This window comes from Nansenia antarctica (assembly GCF_963989245.1).
Source record: "Nansenia antarctica genome assembly, chromosome: 20".
Lineage (NCBI taxonomy): Eukaryota > Metazoa > Chordata > Actinopteri > Argentiniformes > Microstomatidae > Nansenia > Nansenia antarctica.
The window spans coordinates 5,066,822-5,087,593 of record NC_137693.1 but is presented as its reverse complement, the minus strand read 5'-3'; the positions used below and the strand labels follow the sequence as shown (position 1 = coordinate 5,087,593).

General features: G+C 48.4%; 3 protein-coding genes across 3 annotated transcripts; all 3 read right to left on the bottom strand.

The window, feature by feature from the left end:
* Window positions 1-307: 307 nt before the first annotated feature.
* Window positions 308-12,431, bottom strand: heatr6 (HEAT repeat containing 6; the record flags this gene model as incomplete). The annotated part of the gene is made up of 20 exons (XM_080550001.1): window positions 308-906; window positions 1,222-1,426; window positions 1,574-1,670; window positions 1,830-1,954; window positions 4,317-4,439; window positions 4,668-4,802; window positions 4,966-5,052; window positions 5,425-5,547; window positions 5,983-6,374; window positions 6,509-6,608; window positions 6,973-7,179; window positions 7,395-7,569; window positions 7,663-7,946; window positions 8,059-8,214; window positions 8,351-8,452; window positions 8,579-8,693; window positions 8,883-8,998; window positions 9,290-9,430; window positions 11,131-11,238; window positions 12,114-12,431. The coding sequence occupies 20 exons, from the start codon at window positions 12,429-12,431 to the stop codon at window positions 308-310; spliced, it is 3,708 nt and encodes a 1,235-aa protein (XP_080406127.1).
* Window positions 12,432-13,311: 880 nt separating this feature from the next.
* Window positions 13,312-15,979, bottom strand: dynll2b (dynein, light chain, LC8-type 2b). Its single transcript, XM_080549820.1, has 3 exons — window positions 15,820-15,979; window positions 13,879-14,015; window positions 13,312-13,682 (listed from the first exon to the last, which is right to left on the bottom strand). Exons 2-3 carry the CDS (start codon window positions 14,008-14,010, stop codon window positions 13,545-13,547), a joined length of 270 nt encoding a protein of 89 aa, XP_080405946.1. The 5' UTR covers window positions 14,011-14,015; window positions 15,820-15,979; the 3' UTR covers window positions 13,312-13,544.
* Window positions 15,980-18,625: 2,646 nt separating this feature from the next.
* Window positions 18,626-20,718, bottom strand: LOC308174890 (serine/arginine-rich splicing factor 1B-like; the record flags this gene model as incomplete). Its single annotated transcript, XM_080550000.1, is given in 5 exon segments — window positions 18,626-18,806; window positions 19,077-19,275; window positions 19,403-19,577; window positions 20,504-20,575; window positions 20,578-20,718. Coding segments are annotated over 5 exon segments (768 nt in total).
* Between the last annotated feature and the right edge of the window lie 54 nt (window positions 20,719-20,772).

Here is a 20,772-nt window from a genome sequence, read left to right as displayed (position 1 = left end):
GTACCTGGTTGCTATCCCTCTCACCATAGTGAACCCTTCCTCCACACCTGAGCCCAACCACACACAATAAACACAGACGGAGCCACAAAGGGTCATTTAAAAAAACGAGTTTATTAATATGAGTTTAGTCGTTTATTTTGCCTGGCAAACATCGGTGGGGGCTCGGGCTCGGGGGGAGGTGGAAAGTGACATCCATAATTCCAGAGATCCAAATCTGTTTCATGGCAAACCCAGAGAACGTGTGTGCAGTTGTCTGTGCTGCGATTCTGCACTAAAACATCAAAATATAAAACCGGTTCCGGGGTGGTCAGACTGAGGGTGGTGGGACCGTCAGCTCTTCACAACTCTTCAGCACGTCCTCCAGGAAAGCCACCACCGCCTCCGCTCCCCTTTGCTCATCTGTAGTCTTATCTTCCCCACCCCCCCTCTCCCCCTCTCCATACAGGCCTCTGAGTCTGTCCACCGTCTCCCCTACACCCCTGACTCTCTCCTGGGGGTCGGAGGGTTCCCCTTCCCCCTCTTTCTCCACCTCCGCCCCTCCCCCTCTCAGGTATTTGACCAGGTGTTCTCTGATGGCCCCGCCTTCCTCCCCTGCCAGCGACGCCCCCAGGTCGGGCATGTCCTGTGATTGGCCGAGGCTGAGCAGGTGGGTGAGCGCGTGCGTGAGCGTGTGCCGGAGGCTGGAGCAGTAGCGGTATTCCAGGAAGTCGTTCGTGTCCTCGCTGTGTTCCAGCGCCGCCGCCAGGGAATGCCAAACACGGCCAAAGCGCTCCGTGTCTCCGTAGCAACCCCGCCGGGCAGGGATCGAGAGAGCGGCGGCGGACTTGATCCTCACCTTAAAGTTCTTGCAGGAAGTGACAACGCAGCAAAGGGCTGAGAAGGCATCGCTCGACCAGGTGGCTGAGTCTGTAGAGAGAGAGATCGAAAGGGGGGGGGGAGTGGAGAAAGAGAGGGAGGGGAAGAGAAAGGAGAAAGAGAGGGAGGGAGAGCATGCAAATGTCATTTAAGAGTATAAGGAGAGTGTGAATGAATGAGTGTGATTGAGTAGGAGGAAATCAATACATATGTATGTGTGTGTGTGTGTGTGAGAGAGTGAGAGTACGGCAAGGCATGAGTCAGCCGGTAGCTTGTGTGTATGGAGGAATCTATATGTGTTAGTTAATTAGTGTATATGTTTGGTACATGCGTACTGTTTGAGTGTATGGTGTGTACTGTGCATACCCAGGGGCAAGGCGGGGTTCCTGAAGGCATTTCCAAGGGCGTAGCAAGCATTCCAGCGGACCTTCATGGTGGCTTCTGATTGGACGGTTTGGATGAGTGCACGCACGGCCTCCTCTAAAGGGCGCTGGAACACGGGCCGAGTCATCTGACCACAACTAAGGAAATGAAGCAGGTTCCCCAAGGCGCGCACAGCGTTAGCCTTTACCTAGGAGGGAGAAGCAAGACAGAAATAGTTTTATTTACATGAATAACATCCAAATCACCAAATCACATGGCTTCGCAACTACAGTGCATGACTGGTTTCTGGTTAACGTGTTGACAAGTGTCAATAGTCCTGTTGCCATTCTCTCACCCGGTCCTTATCTGCCGAGGCCCGGGTGGCTGACTGGAGCATCTTGAGGAGCAGCATGTCAGACAACTCCTCCTGGAAGTCCAAACCCACACACTCCCTGTGAGAGAGGGGGAGAGAAACACAGTCCGAAACTGAGACTTCTTACAATAGACAGTTTTATTACATGTTGATAAGTGTGTGTGTGTGTGTGTGTGTGTGTGTGTGTGTGTGCGCACGTGCGTGCGTGAGTATGTAAGAATGTTTGTGTGGTTCTCACATATTGACGATGAGCGTGTCCGTGAGGTTGCCTAGCGACCAGGCTGCCTTGGCGCGGACGTTGGGAGATTTGTCGTCTAGTGCCGTCAAGATGGTGTTGGCCGTGTCCGCCACGAACATCACGTCCTGCGCAGAGAGAGGACATCGAATTCTACATCAGTACAGCGCACGCGTCCCGCTCTGCATGGAGAAGGGGCTTGTGGGTAGTGTAATAATAATAATAATAATAATTCATTGAATTAATATAGCGATGTCAGAGTCAGCGAACGGGGAGGGGGGGGTGGTAGGGACAGGGGAGGTGGTTAGGGGTAGGGGAGGCTGTATGCATATCAGGGGGGTGGCAGGGTTAGGGGAGATGGGTAGGGGTAGGGGAGGTTGTATGCGTGTCAAGGGGGGGGGGGGGGGCGGGAGCGCCGGGATGGGGGAGATGGCTAGGGGTAGGGGAGGCTGTAGGCATGGGAGAACAGGTAGGTTTTGAGGTGGGATTTAAAAGTGAGGAGTGAGGGTGAGTCTCACACCAGAGAGTTCCAGAGGCGGGGTGCAGCTCGTGAAAAGGCACGGTGACCGAAGCCTTTGGCTGTGTTCGGAATAGCGTACTAGCATACTACTCATACTAGATATGACGTAGATTTTGAGTATGTAGTACGTTCCGAACGTACAGTATGCGAGATTAGAGTATGCGCGAAATTTAGTATGTGAGCAATTACTTCCGGGATAATTGAAGTCAGTTACGATGAACACTTTTGGCACACTAGAATCCCCAAAATGCATTTCGCGTCCAGGGTTGCAGGGTTGCGTCCAGGGTTGCCAGATGGGGCGGGTTACCGCCGAATGGGCTACTTGATTTTGAGGTTATAGAAAGTTTAGGCTGTAAATTGTCAATCCCATCTGGCAACCCTGTGCGCTTTCAGCGTCGTCAAACTGCGTCATACAAAGTTGTCATACAGCTGTTGTTTACATTGTCCGATAGCCTGGGGACCGAAAGCTTGCAATAAACATCGTTTTTTGCACATATTTGAGTGTGCAGATGCTGCTTTTTTGCACTCTATTTGATACTCTTCAGTTGCAGCACCCCAGCTAAGTCTGATCACGGATGAGCGGTGGTATTTTCACTATACTGGGAATTAACATGGTGAAATGCATTCTTAGACCAGGCTAGTCGTCATGATTACAAATATGCCACTTGAAATGCATGAAATCCACGTTTATTTGTGTATTACACACATGTTCGCCTAGTATTTGACTGATTGTAACCCAATCACGAATGATCCCAGTATTGTCGCTTCAGACGGACAAGTTGGTTGTATTGTGCTTGCTGCAACACAAATATGTTATTGCTCATATATATTTATTTTAATCATGTTATTTTATCAACTGTTAAGACAACAATATAGTAAACTAGTTACTTGAGCTAGCTAAAGATATTGGCCCCCCAAATCATTTTACAACTTGTTGTAATTATGTTACAATGTTTCTGTCGAGTGAAGTGAAGGTATGTAACGCAGGGTGCGTTCGTAAAATCGCTCTGAGAGCGCCGGAGCGCACGCTGGGTGCAACGTCATAAAGGGACCAGGTAATTTGATTGGACAAGAGGCATTCCATGAGTGCTGATCAGATTTCCAGGGCGAATTTACGAATGCAGCTAGCGAACAGAAGACGCAAAACATCGTCAGATCAGATATATAAACGTTGTCTATAAAGGTTATTTTGGTAAACTGGACACATTTTGGGAATATATGTGGTTACTTTCTCGCCTGAAAACATATTAAAACTTCATAAAATGACATGTTAACACTTGTAAAGCCAACATTTCAGCTTTTTTTTTTTTTTTAAATGGAGGTTTAAAATGGAGGTTTAAATTCGCCGCTCCCAGCGAAATGCATTCTGGGAGGCAGTATGCATACTGTGTAAATGGTCGGCTGGTTTTCGCATACTTATTATGAATTTAGTAGGCAGTATGCAGTATATACTCATTGAGTATGCTAGTATGCAGTATGCTAGTATACCATTCCGAACACAGCTTTTGAGTTGAGGGTGGGACAGTGAGGGGAACAATGGATGAGGATCGGAGGGTACGGGTAGGGCGGTGGGGGAGAAGGAGGTCAGTCAGGTAAGGGGGGGCCAGGCTATGGAGGGCTTTGTATGTGAGGATGAGGATTTTGAATTGGATGCGTTCTTTGATGGGGAGCCAGTGGAGAGAGTGGAGGACAGGAGTGATGTGGTCACGGGAGCGGGTGTTTGAAAGGAGGCGTGCAGCAGAGTTTTGGACCATCTGGAGTCTATGGAGGGAGCGAGAGGTGATGCCGGTGAGTAGGGAGTTACAGTAGTCAAGGCGGGAGGAGATGAAGGCGTGGATGAGGGATTCAGCAGCGGGCGGGGAGAGGCAGTGTCTGATTTTTGCTATGTTGCGGAGGTGGAAGTAGGAGGTCTTGACGATGGAGCTGACGTGGGGATCAAATGAGAGGGTGGGGTCCAGTGTAGTGCGTACCTCTCTCAGACAGGGGAACAGGATGTAGACTCCCAGGGCTCTGACGGCTGCAGCCTTCACCAGAGAGTTGTCACTGTAGGTCAGCCCCAGCAACACGGTGATACACATCATCTGGCTCTTGTCCTATTGACACACGCACACGCAGACACAGACACAGACACACGTCACATACACAGACAACTCCAGCAGATCCTGACTTATCCCACACAGAGAGAGAGAGAGAGAGAGACAGAGAGAGAGAGAGAGACAGAGAGAGAGAGACACACACACAGAGAGAGAGAGAGAGAGAGAGAGAGAGAGAGAGAGAGAGAAAATCAAAGAAGAAGAATGAGGAGGAGCAAACAGACTCACGGGCAGCTGAGTGAAGGCCTGAGGTAGTATAGAGGAGAGAGTATCACAGGCGCTGGTCTGGAGAGTCGGATGTTGCTCATTCTGGAGAGCCCCGTTCAATGGCCCACTCAACACCTCTGACCAGAACTGCACCACCTGCGACGCAATGTGCAAAAACCACATACATATTGCACTTAAATAGACACCTGTACATTAACACACAACTCACATCCAACAGTGAGAGAAATAGATGTATATCAACACATTTACAGCTGCACACTCACATTAGAAACACACACACACACACACACGTACGTACCTGGCTGATGGGAACCCTGTTACTCTCAGGCAGACCATTTTCTGTTCTATACTGCTGGATTACACCTGTACCCAACTCCTCTAGTAGCTGACGGAGAGAGAGAGAGAGAGAGAGAGAGAGAGAGAGAGAGAGAGAGAGAGAGAGAGAGAGAGAGAGAGAGAGAGAGAGAGACAGAGAGGTTATTTTCCATTTATTGATCAATAGATGGAGAATGCTAAATCTTTGCAGCAAAACAAACACACTGAATCATGCAATATGTATCTGCCTAAAGGCTAAGAACATGAAGAGAGGTAGAGAGTGAGACAGAGGTAGAGATCGAAAGGTTTAGTGAGGACTAGAGGGATGATGATGATGAATGAAAGACGGGAGAAGAAAGGGATATGAGGAGAGACATGTATGAGAGGGGGATAGATACATACAGCGTTAGCGGGAAAGAGAGAGTGAGAGAGAGGACGTTACCTTGGCTCCGTGTAGCTGTATGGAGGGGTCTACCTCGCTGAGGCAGCGAGCGCTCACCTGTCCCAGTTCACACAGACACACCTGGGCCAGAGAGAAGTACCCTCGCACAAGGTGGGCTAGCACCTGGATCAGACACACACACACACACACACACACACACACACACACACACACACAATGTTAAAATTTTTAAAGTTCCAAAAATCTACTAATACATGGTCTGTTACCTCTAAATCACGTAAGAATAAATGCATCCAGTGTCCACTACTCTGTCACAAAACCCTCTGTGTACCACATATACATATTTCATGCACCCAAATTGTGGAATGCACTGCCAGTTTACATTAGGGATGCAACCTCAGCAAATATGTTCAAGTCAAGACTAAAAACCCATCTTTTTAATATTGCCTTTAAATGACTAAATAATTACATTATGATTAAATAAGGATTAAAGCACTTTGAGCTGCAGCGTTTGCTGGGAAAGTGCTATAAAAACAAAAAGAAGTTATTATATTATTATTATTATTATTATTATTATCAGAACCTCTCCTCTCCCACCTGCAAGGCCTCCAGGCGGACGGGGGAGGGCTCTAGGCCACTGGCTCCTCCCCCTGCTGCTGCTTCACCGTCAGATTGGTCCTCTCTGGGTTGAGTGACGAGGGACACGCAGAGCTGCAGGAGCCAGGGCGTGCTGCTGGGCTCCTCTTCTCCCGGGGTGTGTGACGCACGGGGAGACTGTGTGTGTGAGTTCCGCGGCGGCGTGTGAGGCGTGTGCGAGGGCGAGGAGAGGCCGTCTCTCTGTCTCCAGCTGAGAGCCGTCTCCTGCGGCGTGTGCGAACCCGTGCCGCTGCCCCCTGGCTGTCTGAGGAGGAGCTGCACCTCCGGGAGCGGGGCGTGAGTCGACACCAGGGCTCCGTACAGCGTCAGCACAGACACGCGCACGTTCACGTCTAGGAGGGGAAAAACAGGTGGAGGCAGATTTTTTTAAACGACGACGAAAAAAATCAGTCAGTAGCATCGTTTGCCCGAATTGTGAGTTGTAGAACCCTACTTGGACCTGTTGACGGTACAGACAGACACACACCTCTGTGGCGGATGTAGGGCCGGATCTGTCTCCACAGAGGGCTCAGCAGGCCAGGTCTCAGACGGTTATAGGGAGCGTTAGACACCAGGTGGGCCAGACACTACAACACAAGAGACATGTCACAGTGTGTGTGTGTGTGTGTGTGTGTGTGTGTGTGTATGTATGTGTGTGTAACAAGTTTGAAAAGCAGCTAACAGGATGACTTATCTAGAATCTTTGCCATGGTAACCTAGCTTAATGAAAAGTCTCTATGTTCATCGATGCCAGTATCCTACAATTAACTTATATTACAGAAAAGAATGATATCCATTTAAATAATAAATGACCCATTAGAAATTCCATTCGCAAAGCTTACGACTCGCTAGCCTGGCTGCTTGGAACAGTGACGGCATGGTTGTCGGATGGTAAATTCAGACAGTGGTATGTGGTACTTTGATGACCTGTGTCAGGGGGGTATGTGGTACCTTGATGACCTGCGTCAGGGTGTGAGCAGACGACTCAGACAGCAGGGCCAGGCTGAGGGAGCGGTGCAGCTCTCTGATGGTGGTGGCCAGGGAGAAGGAGAAGGGGGTGAAGGAGGTGCGCTGAGGCGCCGTGTCCTCGGCTATACCCAGGAACTGACGAGAACCGTCCAACAAGGCAGACAACACCTGCAGGGCAGAAGCACGCACCTGGAGAGAGAGAGAGAGAGAGAGAGAGAGAGAGAGGTTGAACGTTGAAATACCATCATTGGAGTGCGAGGAAGCAATACTGTTGTCCATGCACGCACACACGCACACACCCACACACCCACACACCCACACACCCACACACACCAACCCAACCAAACCCACCCCGTCTTTGAGTGTAATGGTGAAGAGTTTTGAGGTGTGTGTGTGTTTGTTACCTTAGGGGAAGGGTCCTTCAGTATAATGGTGAGGAGTGTGAGGGGAGGTGGTCCTCCGATGGGTGCGTCAGGTATGAAAGAGGACCAGTATCCATACAGAGTCCGTCTCTCGACCCCCTTGACTACTGGCAGGAGACAGTGCAGGGCCCCCTGCCTCACACGACCTTGGTACAGCCTTACAGAGAGAGAGAGAGACCCAAATTAGACATACAAATTAGACATGAGAAGTCTATGACGTGTGTGAGTGTGTATCACCGTAGGTACGCACCTCAATTTGCTTTGTGCTCCTCCCTCCGGGTCTGAGAACTCAGAGTCCGAGCTGTTCTTCTTCCAGGACGGGTACAGAGAGGTGGCAGAGGCCTTAGACCAGGGCTCTCCTCCTTCTCCTCCCCCTCCTCCGTCTCTTCCTCTACCTTTTCCCTCTCGACCTCCTCCTCCTCCTCCCCCAGTGTGAGGGGCAGGCTCGGCCTCCCTCTCGTCGTCCCCGTCCTCTCCTTGCCTCCCGTCTGCCCCTGCCTTCTTACCCCGCCCCCGAGACTTCCGCTTCTTATTCTGTTGGAGAGAGAAATAGGGAGGGAGGGAGGGAGGGAGGGAGGGGGAGAACGGTCACACCTACTCTAAACAAAAAAAGGACTGAAATTGAACGAGAGGATAAGTAGTCCACTCTTACCGCTGAGGCCTTGCCCTGCGTGGGGGGGTCCCGTGGTGGTTCGGGAGGTTTGGGGACAGAGACCACCCCCTCGTACTGAGGGAGGCTCGCTGGATAAAGCACAGATGGCCACTCCACACACACACCCGGAGACCCATGGAACATAAACTTCTGCAGAATACACACACATACACACACACTTTAACAATATACACACGCAGCACTAAATGAACAGACAGACCAAACACAGAAAAACATCAATACCATCCACATACCATACAAACACACGTTCTATGTATGACTGTACCTTCAATACTGCTAGTAGGGAACCCAGCTCCTCTCCTCTTCCAAACTTCCACTTGCCCCCTGACAGACAACACTGCAGTCCCTTCACTGCCCCCTGGACCACCTAGACACAGAGAGGGGGAGTGGAAAGAGAGAGAGAGAGAGATAGAGTGGGAGTAGATAGAGAGAGCATGTGGACGAGAGTGCGTGTGTGAACTAGAACAGTGTAACCGTGTGTGCTGCTGTGTACCGTGCAGTAGAGAAGCTCCTCAGTGTTGGGGGGTTTGGGTGACTGCAGCGACTGCAGGAACACTCCGAAACACTCAATCCTGTACCGCTCCTCTAGAGACGCCTGGCCAGGAATCCTATATACACACACACACACACACACACGCACACACACGCACACACACAGACACAGACACAGACACAGACACACACCTTCATCAGTATAGCCTGGGAGGGACCGCATGGGAAACAGTGTGTGTGTATCTGTGTGTGTGTGTGTGTGTGTGTGTGTGTGTGTGTGTGTGGTGTGTAGTCAGTGTACCCACCCCAGACAGAGGTTGGCCATACAAATGAGTGCAGTGCGACGTAATTCCATGTCTGGCTCAGAGGGGGAGCTGTAGAGCAGCAGTATACCACCCTCACCCAGTAACTCACCCAGGTGCTGCAAAACAGGGGGCAAACAATATGGTTTTAGTTCACTGTAGGTTGCAAATCATCAAAACTGTTATACACAGGTGGAGGGAACGGACCGCTGATGGGGGGGGCCAATCACATTGCAGACTGCATTGTCTGTCTGTACAACCGTCTCAACTATGTTAGATCAGATTCAACCTTTTTTGTCATTGCAACTAGGCACAGGGTGAGCTATAGCAGTTAGGGGTTAAGTGCCTTTCTCACGGGCACAGCGGCAGTCAACAGACATTGTGTTGGTTGGCACCTAGGTTCCACCTACCCTCTGGCAGTGGGGTCCATTGCCGTACACCAGGGTGGAGAGGGCCAGCAGAATTTCAGAGTGTGTCCAAGAGCTGCACACACACAATGCCCGAACAGCATAAGTCACCAACACATCCAATGTCCTCTCGTCCACTATCACCTAGAGAACAGAGAGAGAGAGAGAGAGAGAGAGAGAGAGAGAGAGACACGCACGCACACACACACACACACACACACACACGCGCGCACACGGGCACACACACACACACACACACACACACACAGACGCGCGCGCGCACACACACACACACACACACACACACACACACACACACACACACACACACACACACACACACACAGACGCGCACACACACACACACACACACACACACTTAACATCTAATCTATCACTTAGACACAAACAGCACAGAAAGAGACAAAAAGAGACAGAGAGAGAGAGAGAGCGAGACCGCATACTACAGTCTACACTACTACACAGTGTAAGTATTGGAAAGAGGAAGCAGTGTTTCCCCTAGGTTTGCTGCCTTGGGGGGGGTGGTATGGACCGTGGCATGGACCCCCCCCCCCCCCCCCCCCCCAGGGGGTAAGACCCTGCCTCATACCAGCGTCATGTCCAGGGGTGTAAACAGGAGATAGGCTCCTGCCCTATGGGCCATTAGGCTCCAGAACCATCGGTTCTCAAGGCTACTTACTTATGTGGTCTTGACTACCTGTCCACTTTCTCACCTGGTTCTTGCTCTCTCTCTCTCTGGTGTGCCGCCGACACCATCCTGCTCTCTCTCCTTCTCTCCCTCCCTATCCTCCTCTCTCCCTTTTGCTGTCAACCAAAAGGTAAACAAAACAGCCAGAGTATTTATAATCTAATATCCATATCAATTTATAACATAATTATAATTGAATATTGGATTGCTGTGGGCAATCCAGTCAGATAATGTCATTTTGACTTTACTCTCTCACCTGAAAGAAATTCGTATGTCCAACTATAAAAAACTGACATTTCCAATGCTTCAATCAACTGTCCATGTACTGTAAATATGCCATTATGGTATTACCATGAAGCCCAACTCTAGCAGAATAAGAAAGATAGTATATCTACTTTAAGTAAAATAATAAAGTGCCTCCAGTTAGCTCTTTAGCTGGCATGTGTGCAGCAGACTAGCTCATCTCATCACCTCGGAGCTAGCTAGCTTGCTAGTTCTTTGACTATTTACACTATGGAATTATAGTCAGTCACTTTCTAGTCACAATAATAACGACCAATTTTAACCAACTTGCTCTGTCAGAACACTCAGCAATTATATTTGCTAACATTTCAACTTGCTTACTTTCAATCTGCAGACATCACAGCCGGCAAAAAGTCTCGCGTCACGCGTGCACACTGGCGCAAAATCTTGTATTATTCTCCAGCGCTGGCACAGTGTGAAGTATGGAGATAGGTCTGGCTATGTGAAGTATGGAGATAGGTCTGGCTATGTGAGACTACGGCGGACTAACGTTACCAACGAGCCTATGGGCTTGCCACTCGCCAGATTCGGGTTGGATGCGTTTAAAAAAAAAAACGCGCATATTTTAGCCTGCTTGTCAGATGTTTGGTGTCTCCGTCAGTAATAATTCCTCTTTCTTGGGGGGGCGGGGGTTCCGTTGGGAGGGCGGCCCGCCCCCCCAAGGCAATGGTAGGGGAAACACTGGGAAGTCTTCTTTTAGCTACTCAAAACAGTTTGGATTTGGGGTCACAAGTACAGATTCTCTGCTTTAATTCAACGTTTTTTTTAAGCTTTAAGATCAGTTTCACCATTTAAGAAATCCAAACAATTTTGAAACCTACTCCCTTACTACCTGTAGCTGGTTGAGGAGGTGGTGTGTGAGTTGGCACAGTTTAATGACCAGATGCTCTTGAGTGAGGGGCACCAGGCGGCTGGAATGGACCAGAAGCTCGCACACATCCTGTAAACAAAGCCAGGGACAAATACAGTAGTTATTTATGAAATGTTCTACTTGGTTGTCACATTTTGGGCGACAAATATCAGGTAATGACGGTTACAGTAACAGTATGCGACCTCGTAAACAGGGTTCAGCCTCTAGCCATCTAGCCTCTAGTGCTTTGCAGTTCAAACACTGAGTCAGATGAACACACATAGTTCACCTATGCTATGCTACTAGGACCACCAGTCATGATGACATTATATTCAGTCTCTTTGCTAAGTTACCAATCGTGAGCTTAGAATGATAAGGTTCTATCTCCGTTTAGGGCAGTTCAGAGATATTGAGGGTCAAAGTTTTTACATTCCATTATGTTCTGTGAGATGGAACCTTTTATGAATTACTAACTCAAAAATGTCAACATTTTAAAAAATAACACCACTGGCACACAGGCATTAATAAACACCTTATGGATCAGATTATGTAAAAAACTCAATTTTGACAAAAACCGTATATTCATTTTAACGTCACGCAATGTCCACTGTTGTCTTTGTCGTATATTTTTACTTAATAATGGGCCTATATGTTTGCTATGAAGGAATGTCTCCTGACTGTGGGGCTAGGGCAAGGTATTTATGACCCCCTTTGCCAAAGCTCCTGGCCTCTCCCCCCTTTTCACACCCCAAGCATCTGTAGTGACTGTGATAGGATCACTGGTAGATATTTGCATAAGATCAGACCATCACAGGGGCAGATCTTCCTCTTATCACCCCTGCTGAAGATCAGACCAGACCAGACCATCTGTACTTTAAATAAATCGTCTTGAACTCAGAATTGATTCTTTGATTCATAACCAACAAGGTAATATACTACATCTTTTAGCTAGAACGATCACGTACCTCGGGTCGGATGTTGGCGTTGGGGCTGAAGTTGCGGTTGTAGTTCTCGGAGATGAGTTGATCGAACAGCAGGTTGAGCTCCGTCCTGAGGCTGGGAGGGTCGCCGGGGCGCAGCGAGAGGAGCTTGGAGGAGCAGCGGGCGAACTGGACCCCCGCCTCGGCCACGGAGCCACAGAGCCCCCCCGGCCCCTCCGAGGACACCGGGAAGAACGGGGCCGCGTTCGCTGACAGGGTGACGGGGGGCAGAGGGTCGTTGGTATCGGGCGTGGTGGACGCCGGAGAGCCAGAGGCCGGTGGTAACGTTGCTCTCGCCGCCATCTTCCAGGATGGGATATATCGCTGCTATGGCAACAGTTGTCAACATCCGGGGGATGACGGAGGTCAAACTTGGCACGGCAGCTTCCGCTTCTGCGCACTGTCGCGTTCGTATCAGATTCCGAGGTCGCAGCATGCGATGCAGTTTGCATGTCATATGAATGAATGAATGGTCTTTATTGTCATTAATATAGTACAGGTACCATACAACGAAATTTGGGAGGGGGGGCTGTTATTACTCTTGATTGGATCGTTGAATTTGCAGACTTCCCCCCCGTAATCTTTCTCCTCTTGAAAGGGGTACAATTCCCCCCAAAATAGACAAAAAGCAAAAATCTTGATTTATCAGTCACAGTGCATTTACACATCTGCAGCATAATTAATATACGTTTTTTTTAAATTATTATTTAAAAATAAATAAATAATGGGTACGACATCAGGTAAGCATACCACAGACTTATTTAATAAGGGGGGCATAGAGTTTCCCCTATAATCACACACACACACACACACACGAGAGAGAAAACACTGAGGCTAGATATTCCTTTTAAATATAGTGTTGTACTATTCTTTATTAATCATGTGTAAGCAACAGTCAACGCATTTTATACAACATCTGTGCAATAACAATAAATCATACAGAAAAAAAAAAGCATTATAACAAAAATCTCATGTTGCTGAATAATCTTAGGCAACTCCATGAAAAGCAAGTTTATCGTACTGCAACATATACACATGAAGTAATGTACACGGGTCCATGCATCAGCGCACAGCCAGGTATGTAGAATCATCTAGAACTTTTGGAGAGTATGTAATAGTCTGTGTGTGAAAGAATGAGTGAGTGGATGGATGCTTTGGGCGGGCGTGTGTGTTTTTGTCTGTGTGTGTGTGTGTGTGTGTGTGTGTGTGTGTGTGTGTGCGTGAATGGCATCAGCCATCGGTGTATCACAGTCCAGGTGAGGAGCGCAGCCCCTTCCTCTGTCGGTGGTAGTGTCGGGGCGGAGAATTACACGGAAAGGGGAGGACAGAGCCAGAGAGAGAGAGGGTTATAAGAGCAGAGGGTGTAGGGATAAGGTTATAGAAGAGGGGTTTGGGGGGGGGGGGGGGGTTTACATTTCAGCCTGACTTGAAGAGAAGAATGGCCACCTGGCCCAGGTAGAAGTAGATGAAGTGCTTGGTCTCGTGTGTCACGTAGCTGCCGAAGTTTCTACCCACGATGCAATGCCACGTGGGGTTGTACTTCTTGTCAAACTCCTAAACACCAACAGAATTACATCAGAGATGACATCACTGCTGCGGCCTCTTACCCCCTACACGTAGGTCATGATGTGTGAATACGATTTAGTCACCTTCCTGGGATGTGGATGTGTGTAGGAGGTGTTAAGTGTTGTGCTGTATGTATCTTGTTAATACATTTGATGTGTATATTGTCGGAGTTACGTTGTCTTACCTTTTTGATATACGCAGCTATATCTTTCTCGATGTTGTATTTCTCCATGGCCTGAGTGGCACAGTCCACCGCATCCTGCTGCATGTCCTCCGACATGTCTGCATTCTTTATCACTGCCTTCCTGTCAGTCATGATGTCTGCAAGAGAGACAAAATAATATCTAGAATCAAGGAAACATACATTCATGAGAAATTACATTTTCTTTGATTTCTTCAGTTAGTGAGGGGAGCCCAATTCAATAGCCATTTCTAAACGGATCCCTTAAGAATAGCCTACTGTAGCTACTGTCCTTTCGGTGAGCCACGGTAGGAGACAGACAAGACAATGTCAGGACAGTCCCTCTCTCGGATGGGAGGAATCCTCAACACTCCCCCTCTCACAAAGCAGGGATAGGAGGGCAGGGGAGCCATTCATTGCCTGGTCTCTGCCATCCCTAGCTCTGTGCCAACTGGCTCTAATCTCCCCAGGCCAGCATTTCATCACCTCATAAAGAGGGCAACTGACCTGGCAGCCCCTGTCCATACACTGGGAACAGTAACAGCCAGCTGATGAGCCAATTTGGGTCCCTCTCACTCACTCATAAACGTGTTCTATGATGCAAGTCGGGTTGACATGCACTACATGACTGCAGCTTCATAAAAACATCCCCAACTTAAGTTGTGATGTCTTAGTTGCTGATTGCTGGGCGGCTGTGGCTCAGGGGGTAGAGCCGGTGTTTAATGATCGCAAGGTCGGCGGTTCGATCCCCGTCTGGCCACCCGTCGAGGTGTCCTCGAGCAAGACACTGAACCCCAAATTGCTCCCAATGAGCGGGCCGGCGCCTTGCATGGTAGCTTGCCGCCATTGGTATGTGAACGGGTGAATGAGAGGCCATTGTAAAGTGCTTTGGAATAAGGCGCTATACAAGTGCCGTCCATTTACCATTTGATTGATCCCCAAGGGATGCAGTGATCCGAGTGTGGTGAGCAATGATCTACGTCTGTGGCGGTGGGCTGATGTCAGCCCTACTGCCTTGTAGCGTAGTCGCAGGCTGTTTGTGCTTTTTCCAGCTCCTGTCCTGATTAGGCTAGTGGTCTGGACTCTGGGTGACAAGCCAAACCGTGTGGCATCCCCCTGACTCTGATTAGAATTCCCTCTGATTAGCCATCCCCCTGACTCTGATCAGAATTTACTAGTTTGGAAAAACAACACGAGATGGCTTATTAGAATCAGACCAGATTACAGATAGACGGGGAGTCATGTATTGGAATCACAACTAACCAACCATCCAATCTACAAGTAATAGATAGATAATCGTTAGTCAACCCAAGTTAGGATATAGGCTATACCGTGAACACGCACGGGAATGAACAATCTCCCCACTTCACCTGCGCTCCTCACGGTCACGTGTGAGAGAAAGCGCCACTCTCCTGCTTCCTGCGTAGCGGAATCATCTTAGGTAGTGAGTGACACATGCAATGTCATGATTCAGGTAACCATCACTTCAATTACTACCGTCCGAGATACATTTTTTGGATGGGGGTAAGATCATTCCCTCGGTGTCCTTGAAACTGTAGCCTTGATCACTGATCATCTCGCGGTTTCGGTGAAACATTGTAACATCTGGCTGGGTGGTCTTTCACAAATGATCTCATTACTAGGCGACTCGCACAACACCTGACTGACCTACCCCCCTTCCTTCCATAATAGGTTAACAGGTATTCCCAACAGGAATATCCTAATATACAACAACACCTAAAAAACATGGAACAGTTCACAGGTTTCGACACTAATCACCAAGCAGTAAGCTAACGGTGTCGGCCTCGCATGCATCACTGCAAGTGCACGAGATTCGTTTGCGCAGATTGCCGCAAAACTTCACGCAAAAAAAATAAACGATGACACGCATCTATACAAACAGTGGGGCATGCAGTGAGAAAGAAAAACAATTTCGCTGCTCACCCTTTGAAGGTTCTGACTACGCTTTTTTTGTGCACAGTTAAATGCGTTCGACAACGCCAGCTGTCTCTTGCCGTCTTCTTCCACCAAAGTTTACGATAGATCGGTGTTTCGTGCGATGGGTTTTTGTGGAGGGTGGTCTCGCTCATATGCGGGTTACATGCCACGTTCACACCTGCTCCGCCCCACGCACTGCACCGACTCTCTCATTGGCTAGTCGCGCGGCCTCCACCCGGCCGCTGCGAGCATTTTGCACTAGCGCGCCACTGCCCGCATCTTATGTCCTCCCAGAATGCAACGCCACTCCATCGGGGTAGGTGATTGATCCGAAGAAGGGCTGTGTTCGAAATGGCATACTAGCATACTCAATTAGTATATACTGCATACTGCCTACTAAATTCATAATAAGTATGCCAATACCAGCCGACCGAAAATCTAATATACATTTCTTGCATACTCAAATTTCACATAATCTACAGTGTGAACACACTGCATACTCAAAATCTACGTCATATCTAGTATGAGTAGTATGCTAGTATGCCATTCCGAACACAGCCATTGATCCAAAGAAGGGCTATGATTGATCATCAGTCGCTGCATCAGTCAATGGGCTGTATCCCCATAGGTTTATAGATACATCCAGGACCATGATCTGGATGATACATGACTGTGGAATGCAATGAATGTCTGTTTGGGTTTAATCCACTGACCCATAGTGGGTCACTTGTAGGCAACACAATGTTTCTATGATTGTACAGGACAGGTGTTAATTTAGGCCATTGTAGACAATAAAAAAAAATCCATAACGTTATGGTCATGCTGTCATATGTCCCGTTTCTACTGTCTATGTCGTAACATTCTAAAAATGATGAGATATTTGCAAACCAACGTTCTATAATGTACCACTCGGGTACACATTACAGATTCATTTTTTATCCTTCTGTTCAGGAGTTAAATGCATTGGCATCAGGCGTAGAAACTCAAGACAAATCACATTACTGTATAATCCAATTTATTGTAGAGGGCAGAATCACTAGGAGCTACAAGAGAAAGTAAACTCAAGTCAAATGAGAAATTAGAACCTCACCCTCTTCATTGCAAAAACCTACTGTGAAAAAAAAAACTCTAACCTTATTTGTTATATATTTCCCTTTCATCATCCCATCCCATCCCATCCCATCCCATCCCATCCCTCCCCCCTCCCTCCTTCTCACCCATATTATTCCCTTCTAGTTACCACTCTCCTTATGCGCGCGGATCCATCCTGTGCCTCCCAGCCCACCTCCTGGCTTTTCTCCAAGCTTTGCTCCTCTTTTTTAAACCAAAACATTATCAAACAAAAATGTACGCTCATCAGGATCCCATCAGTGCACGCATCTCTGGGGTTCCACACACACACACACAAAAGAAATGTAAGAAATGTAATTTGGTGTATTTGAAAGCCAATTGAGTGAGTTGGTTTGGTTTATTGGTTCCGGTTTGGTTGGGGGGGTGGGCTGGGCTGGGCCTGGGGTCGGGATCCTCTCCCTGTAAAAGGCTCCCATGCTCCTGCTCCATGTATCCATCCTCAAACCTAGTCCTAATCCTGAATCCTGATCCACTGATCCGGCTCCGGGATCGGGAGACTTTGAGCCAAACCTTCAAAATACCAGCAGACCCAAAGAGAAGGAGGCAACAAGTTAGAATCACACCGATGCAAAAAGGAGCTTTTCTGTCTAGAAATGCATCTTGGGGGTGATCATAGGTGGCATAGTTTACTTTGGGAAGAAAGGAAAGGATACCAGACTATGATCTCCTCCAAGACATTGAACATTGTATTGCCGCTCGCTAGAACATAGAACATAAATTCTCTGAACAAAAACTACAGAGAAAGTACTACAAACCACAGTTCAATATTGACGCTACTATAGACGGCAGAAAATGTTCTTCCATTTTTGAATTACAAAACTGGAGGGGTGCTAGGCTCTGGGGGTCTTTAAAAAAAACTAAACTTGCACCTGCACGGACAGGGGGCTTGCATACGTAGTACTGACCATAGTGTGTGTAAAAATAAAGCATGGGAGGGGAAAAAAGGGGGGCGAGAGATATGATAAAGTAAAACTCATGTTTAACATATTCAATAACTGCAGAGACATTGTCACAGAAAAAAATAAATCTTGACTAAAAGCCAATTGGGTGGTTTTGAGAGTGGCCACTGTAGTCAGTCATACCATTGTCTTCTTATTTGATTCCTTCTCCTCCTCCTCCTGTTTATCCTAATATGAACAGTGTTTCCTGTGTTCCCATCCTAGCCTGCGCTCCTGAACTCTACAGAGAGACACATTAGAAGGTCAAAGTACAACAGTTTACAACAGTTACCATTCCTGGCCAAGAAAAACAACAAGACCCCTCACTGTTCCAAAAAGCCCTCCCCTACCCACAACAGCCAGGTACCATGAAGCATACAGTGATGAAAACCCCCCTAGCGCCAGTTCCAGTTTACCAGCGCCTGGTTTCAGTGGAGATGGGCAGGGAGAGGGAGAGAGAAGCAGGATAATGTAAGCATGGGAGAGCAGGACTGTACAGAAGTGAGGCATGATAAAGTGGTGAGAAAGAGGGAAAATGGGGGGGGCGGGGGGGGGGTCTGCAATCTGGTGAAAACAAAGACATCACAAAAAATGGGGGCAAAACAAACAAGGGAATGAACAAGAACACAAGTCAAGAGAAACAATGGTAAAGCAAAACACACAAGATCCACCGAGGGGCATTGGTGTGAGACATAGGGTCGTGAGACCGCTGTTCCGTTGGTCTGGGTGGGTCTGTTGGGTGTCTAGGTGCGTGAGCGAGAGTGGGAGTGTCGGGGGGAGTAGCGTGGAGACCCTCTGCTGTGACGTGGCGAGTAGCTGCGGGTTCGGCTGTGGCTGCGGCTTCGACTGTGGCTTTGAGAGCGAGAACGGACGTAACTGGGGCTGCGAGGGCCGTCCACCTTCACGCGAATGTAGGCCGTCTCCCTAAACACACATGCGCAGGCCAGTTAACACAGACATGCACACGCATGGGAAAGAGAGAGCTGCCCAATGAGATACACATCCATGGTAAAGTAGGACCCTCGCACAAAGGCTGGCAAAAAATACTAAGAGAGCAGATAGAGAGTCAAAAAAAAAATCTCCAGTCACAGTGTAGTGGATAAGCAATAGCTTATCAAAAGGACAGGATTTTGGCCAACTGTGGCGCTGTTATCAGCTTGACCTAAAAGGGTTCGATGGCTTACCTTGGCAGACCTTCTCAATCCCAAGCTATTCCTAGAGTATTCCTGACTGATAACTGTGTTATCCAGCTTGCGGACAGCGTAGGTCATGTCTTCCTTGCGTACGAACTCCACCACACCAGTGCCATCCTGGAACACGTCAGTGTAACATACATCACCTGCCTCGCGCATGTGGTCCTTCAGATCCTGCCAGCTACCACTGGGGGGGAGACCTAAGGAAAGGGAGGTGGGGGGGGAAGAGGTAACACACACACACACACACACACACACACACAGTTGAGACTACAACCTTGTGCTAGAAGCGATAAACAGAGAGAGGACAAACGCACATACATTCACCTGAGACTATGACCCTGTACTCAGAGCGCCGCGAGGGGGGGCCATACCTTCCCCGGGGAGCTCCCACTCCAGCCACACCTCCCCCTCTCCCACCTTCACTTCTGGGAAACTCCACACGCAGACGGTAACCATCGTAGTCATATCCATCTCGCCCATACACGGCATCCTCAGCATCCCTGCAACACACACATACAATTCGCAGGTCTGATTTTGTGTGGAATGGCAACCCAGTTTCTTTTTTTTTTGTGATAAATGTTTTATTATTATTTCAGGGAATGGTACAAGGGAGTGGTACACATTTTTTTTCCCCCATAAACCTTCCACCCCCCCCCCCCTTCCCCTTCCCAATCTCCCTTTACCCCAACAGTCCCCCACCTCCCACAAATGTCCCTCCCGCCAAATACAGCCCCCCCGCCCCCCACCCCCCCCTATGGAAGGAGCAAATAGATTAGCCTATATAGTAATGTCTTGAGAATGGTAATTGTTTGATCCCAGCAAGAAATATGATCAGATATTGCCTGATGCCTGTTAGCTATCCAGTGTTCCATGCTGGCTATGTCGATGAAGTCCTAAGATCCACCTCTGTGTGGTCAAGAAATGGGGTGACTTCCACCTGCAAGCTATAAGCCTTTTGGCCGCTGTAAGGCCGGCCAGCCAGATGCGTCTCTGTTTGATATTTAAATCCAGGGTTGAACTGTCATATTTAGTAATAGTACTGCTGGCGAGTGTGGGATTGGTTTGATTTGAAACCCAGGTTTCTCATTTACATAACCCATCCTGAACAGGTCGTGCTTCTATCCTAGGGGGGAAAAACACACGACTTCACCTTGACTGGAGGGGGTCTTTAAAGGACCTGGTCATTAGACTTTAGAGGGCGTGCACATACCACACAGGTACCCAAATACTTGAGTTTATATTCTGGTATAAACGTGCTTTTTCTTAGAATAGGGTTAATGGGTTAACATGTTTAACTTAATATCCATAGTATAAGACCAGGTTTGTGTGGAATGCACCCAGTAGGTTCATCATTTAGCAAGACAAAACCCAGTCCCAGACAGAGAATCTCTGACTATGAGCACACAGCCTTCAGCTGAAACTTACCTGGGGGTCTTCGAGTTCCACAAACGCAAACGGCGGTCCTCCCCTTCGGTTTTTCAGGTCAATGTCTCGAATAGGCATCCGTATTTGTAGAACACGTCTTCAACGTCTTTGGTGCGGATGTCTGGGGGAAGGTTACCCACGTAGATCCGACAGTCGTTGGACCCAGCTGGAGCTCGGATGACGCTCCCGCCCCCTGACATGTTCTGTCCTGACATGTTCCGTTCTGACATGTTCCGTCCTGACATGTTCTGTCCTGACATGTTCCGTTC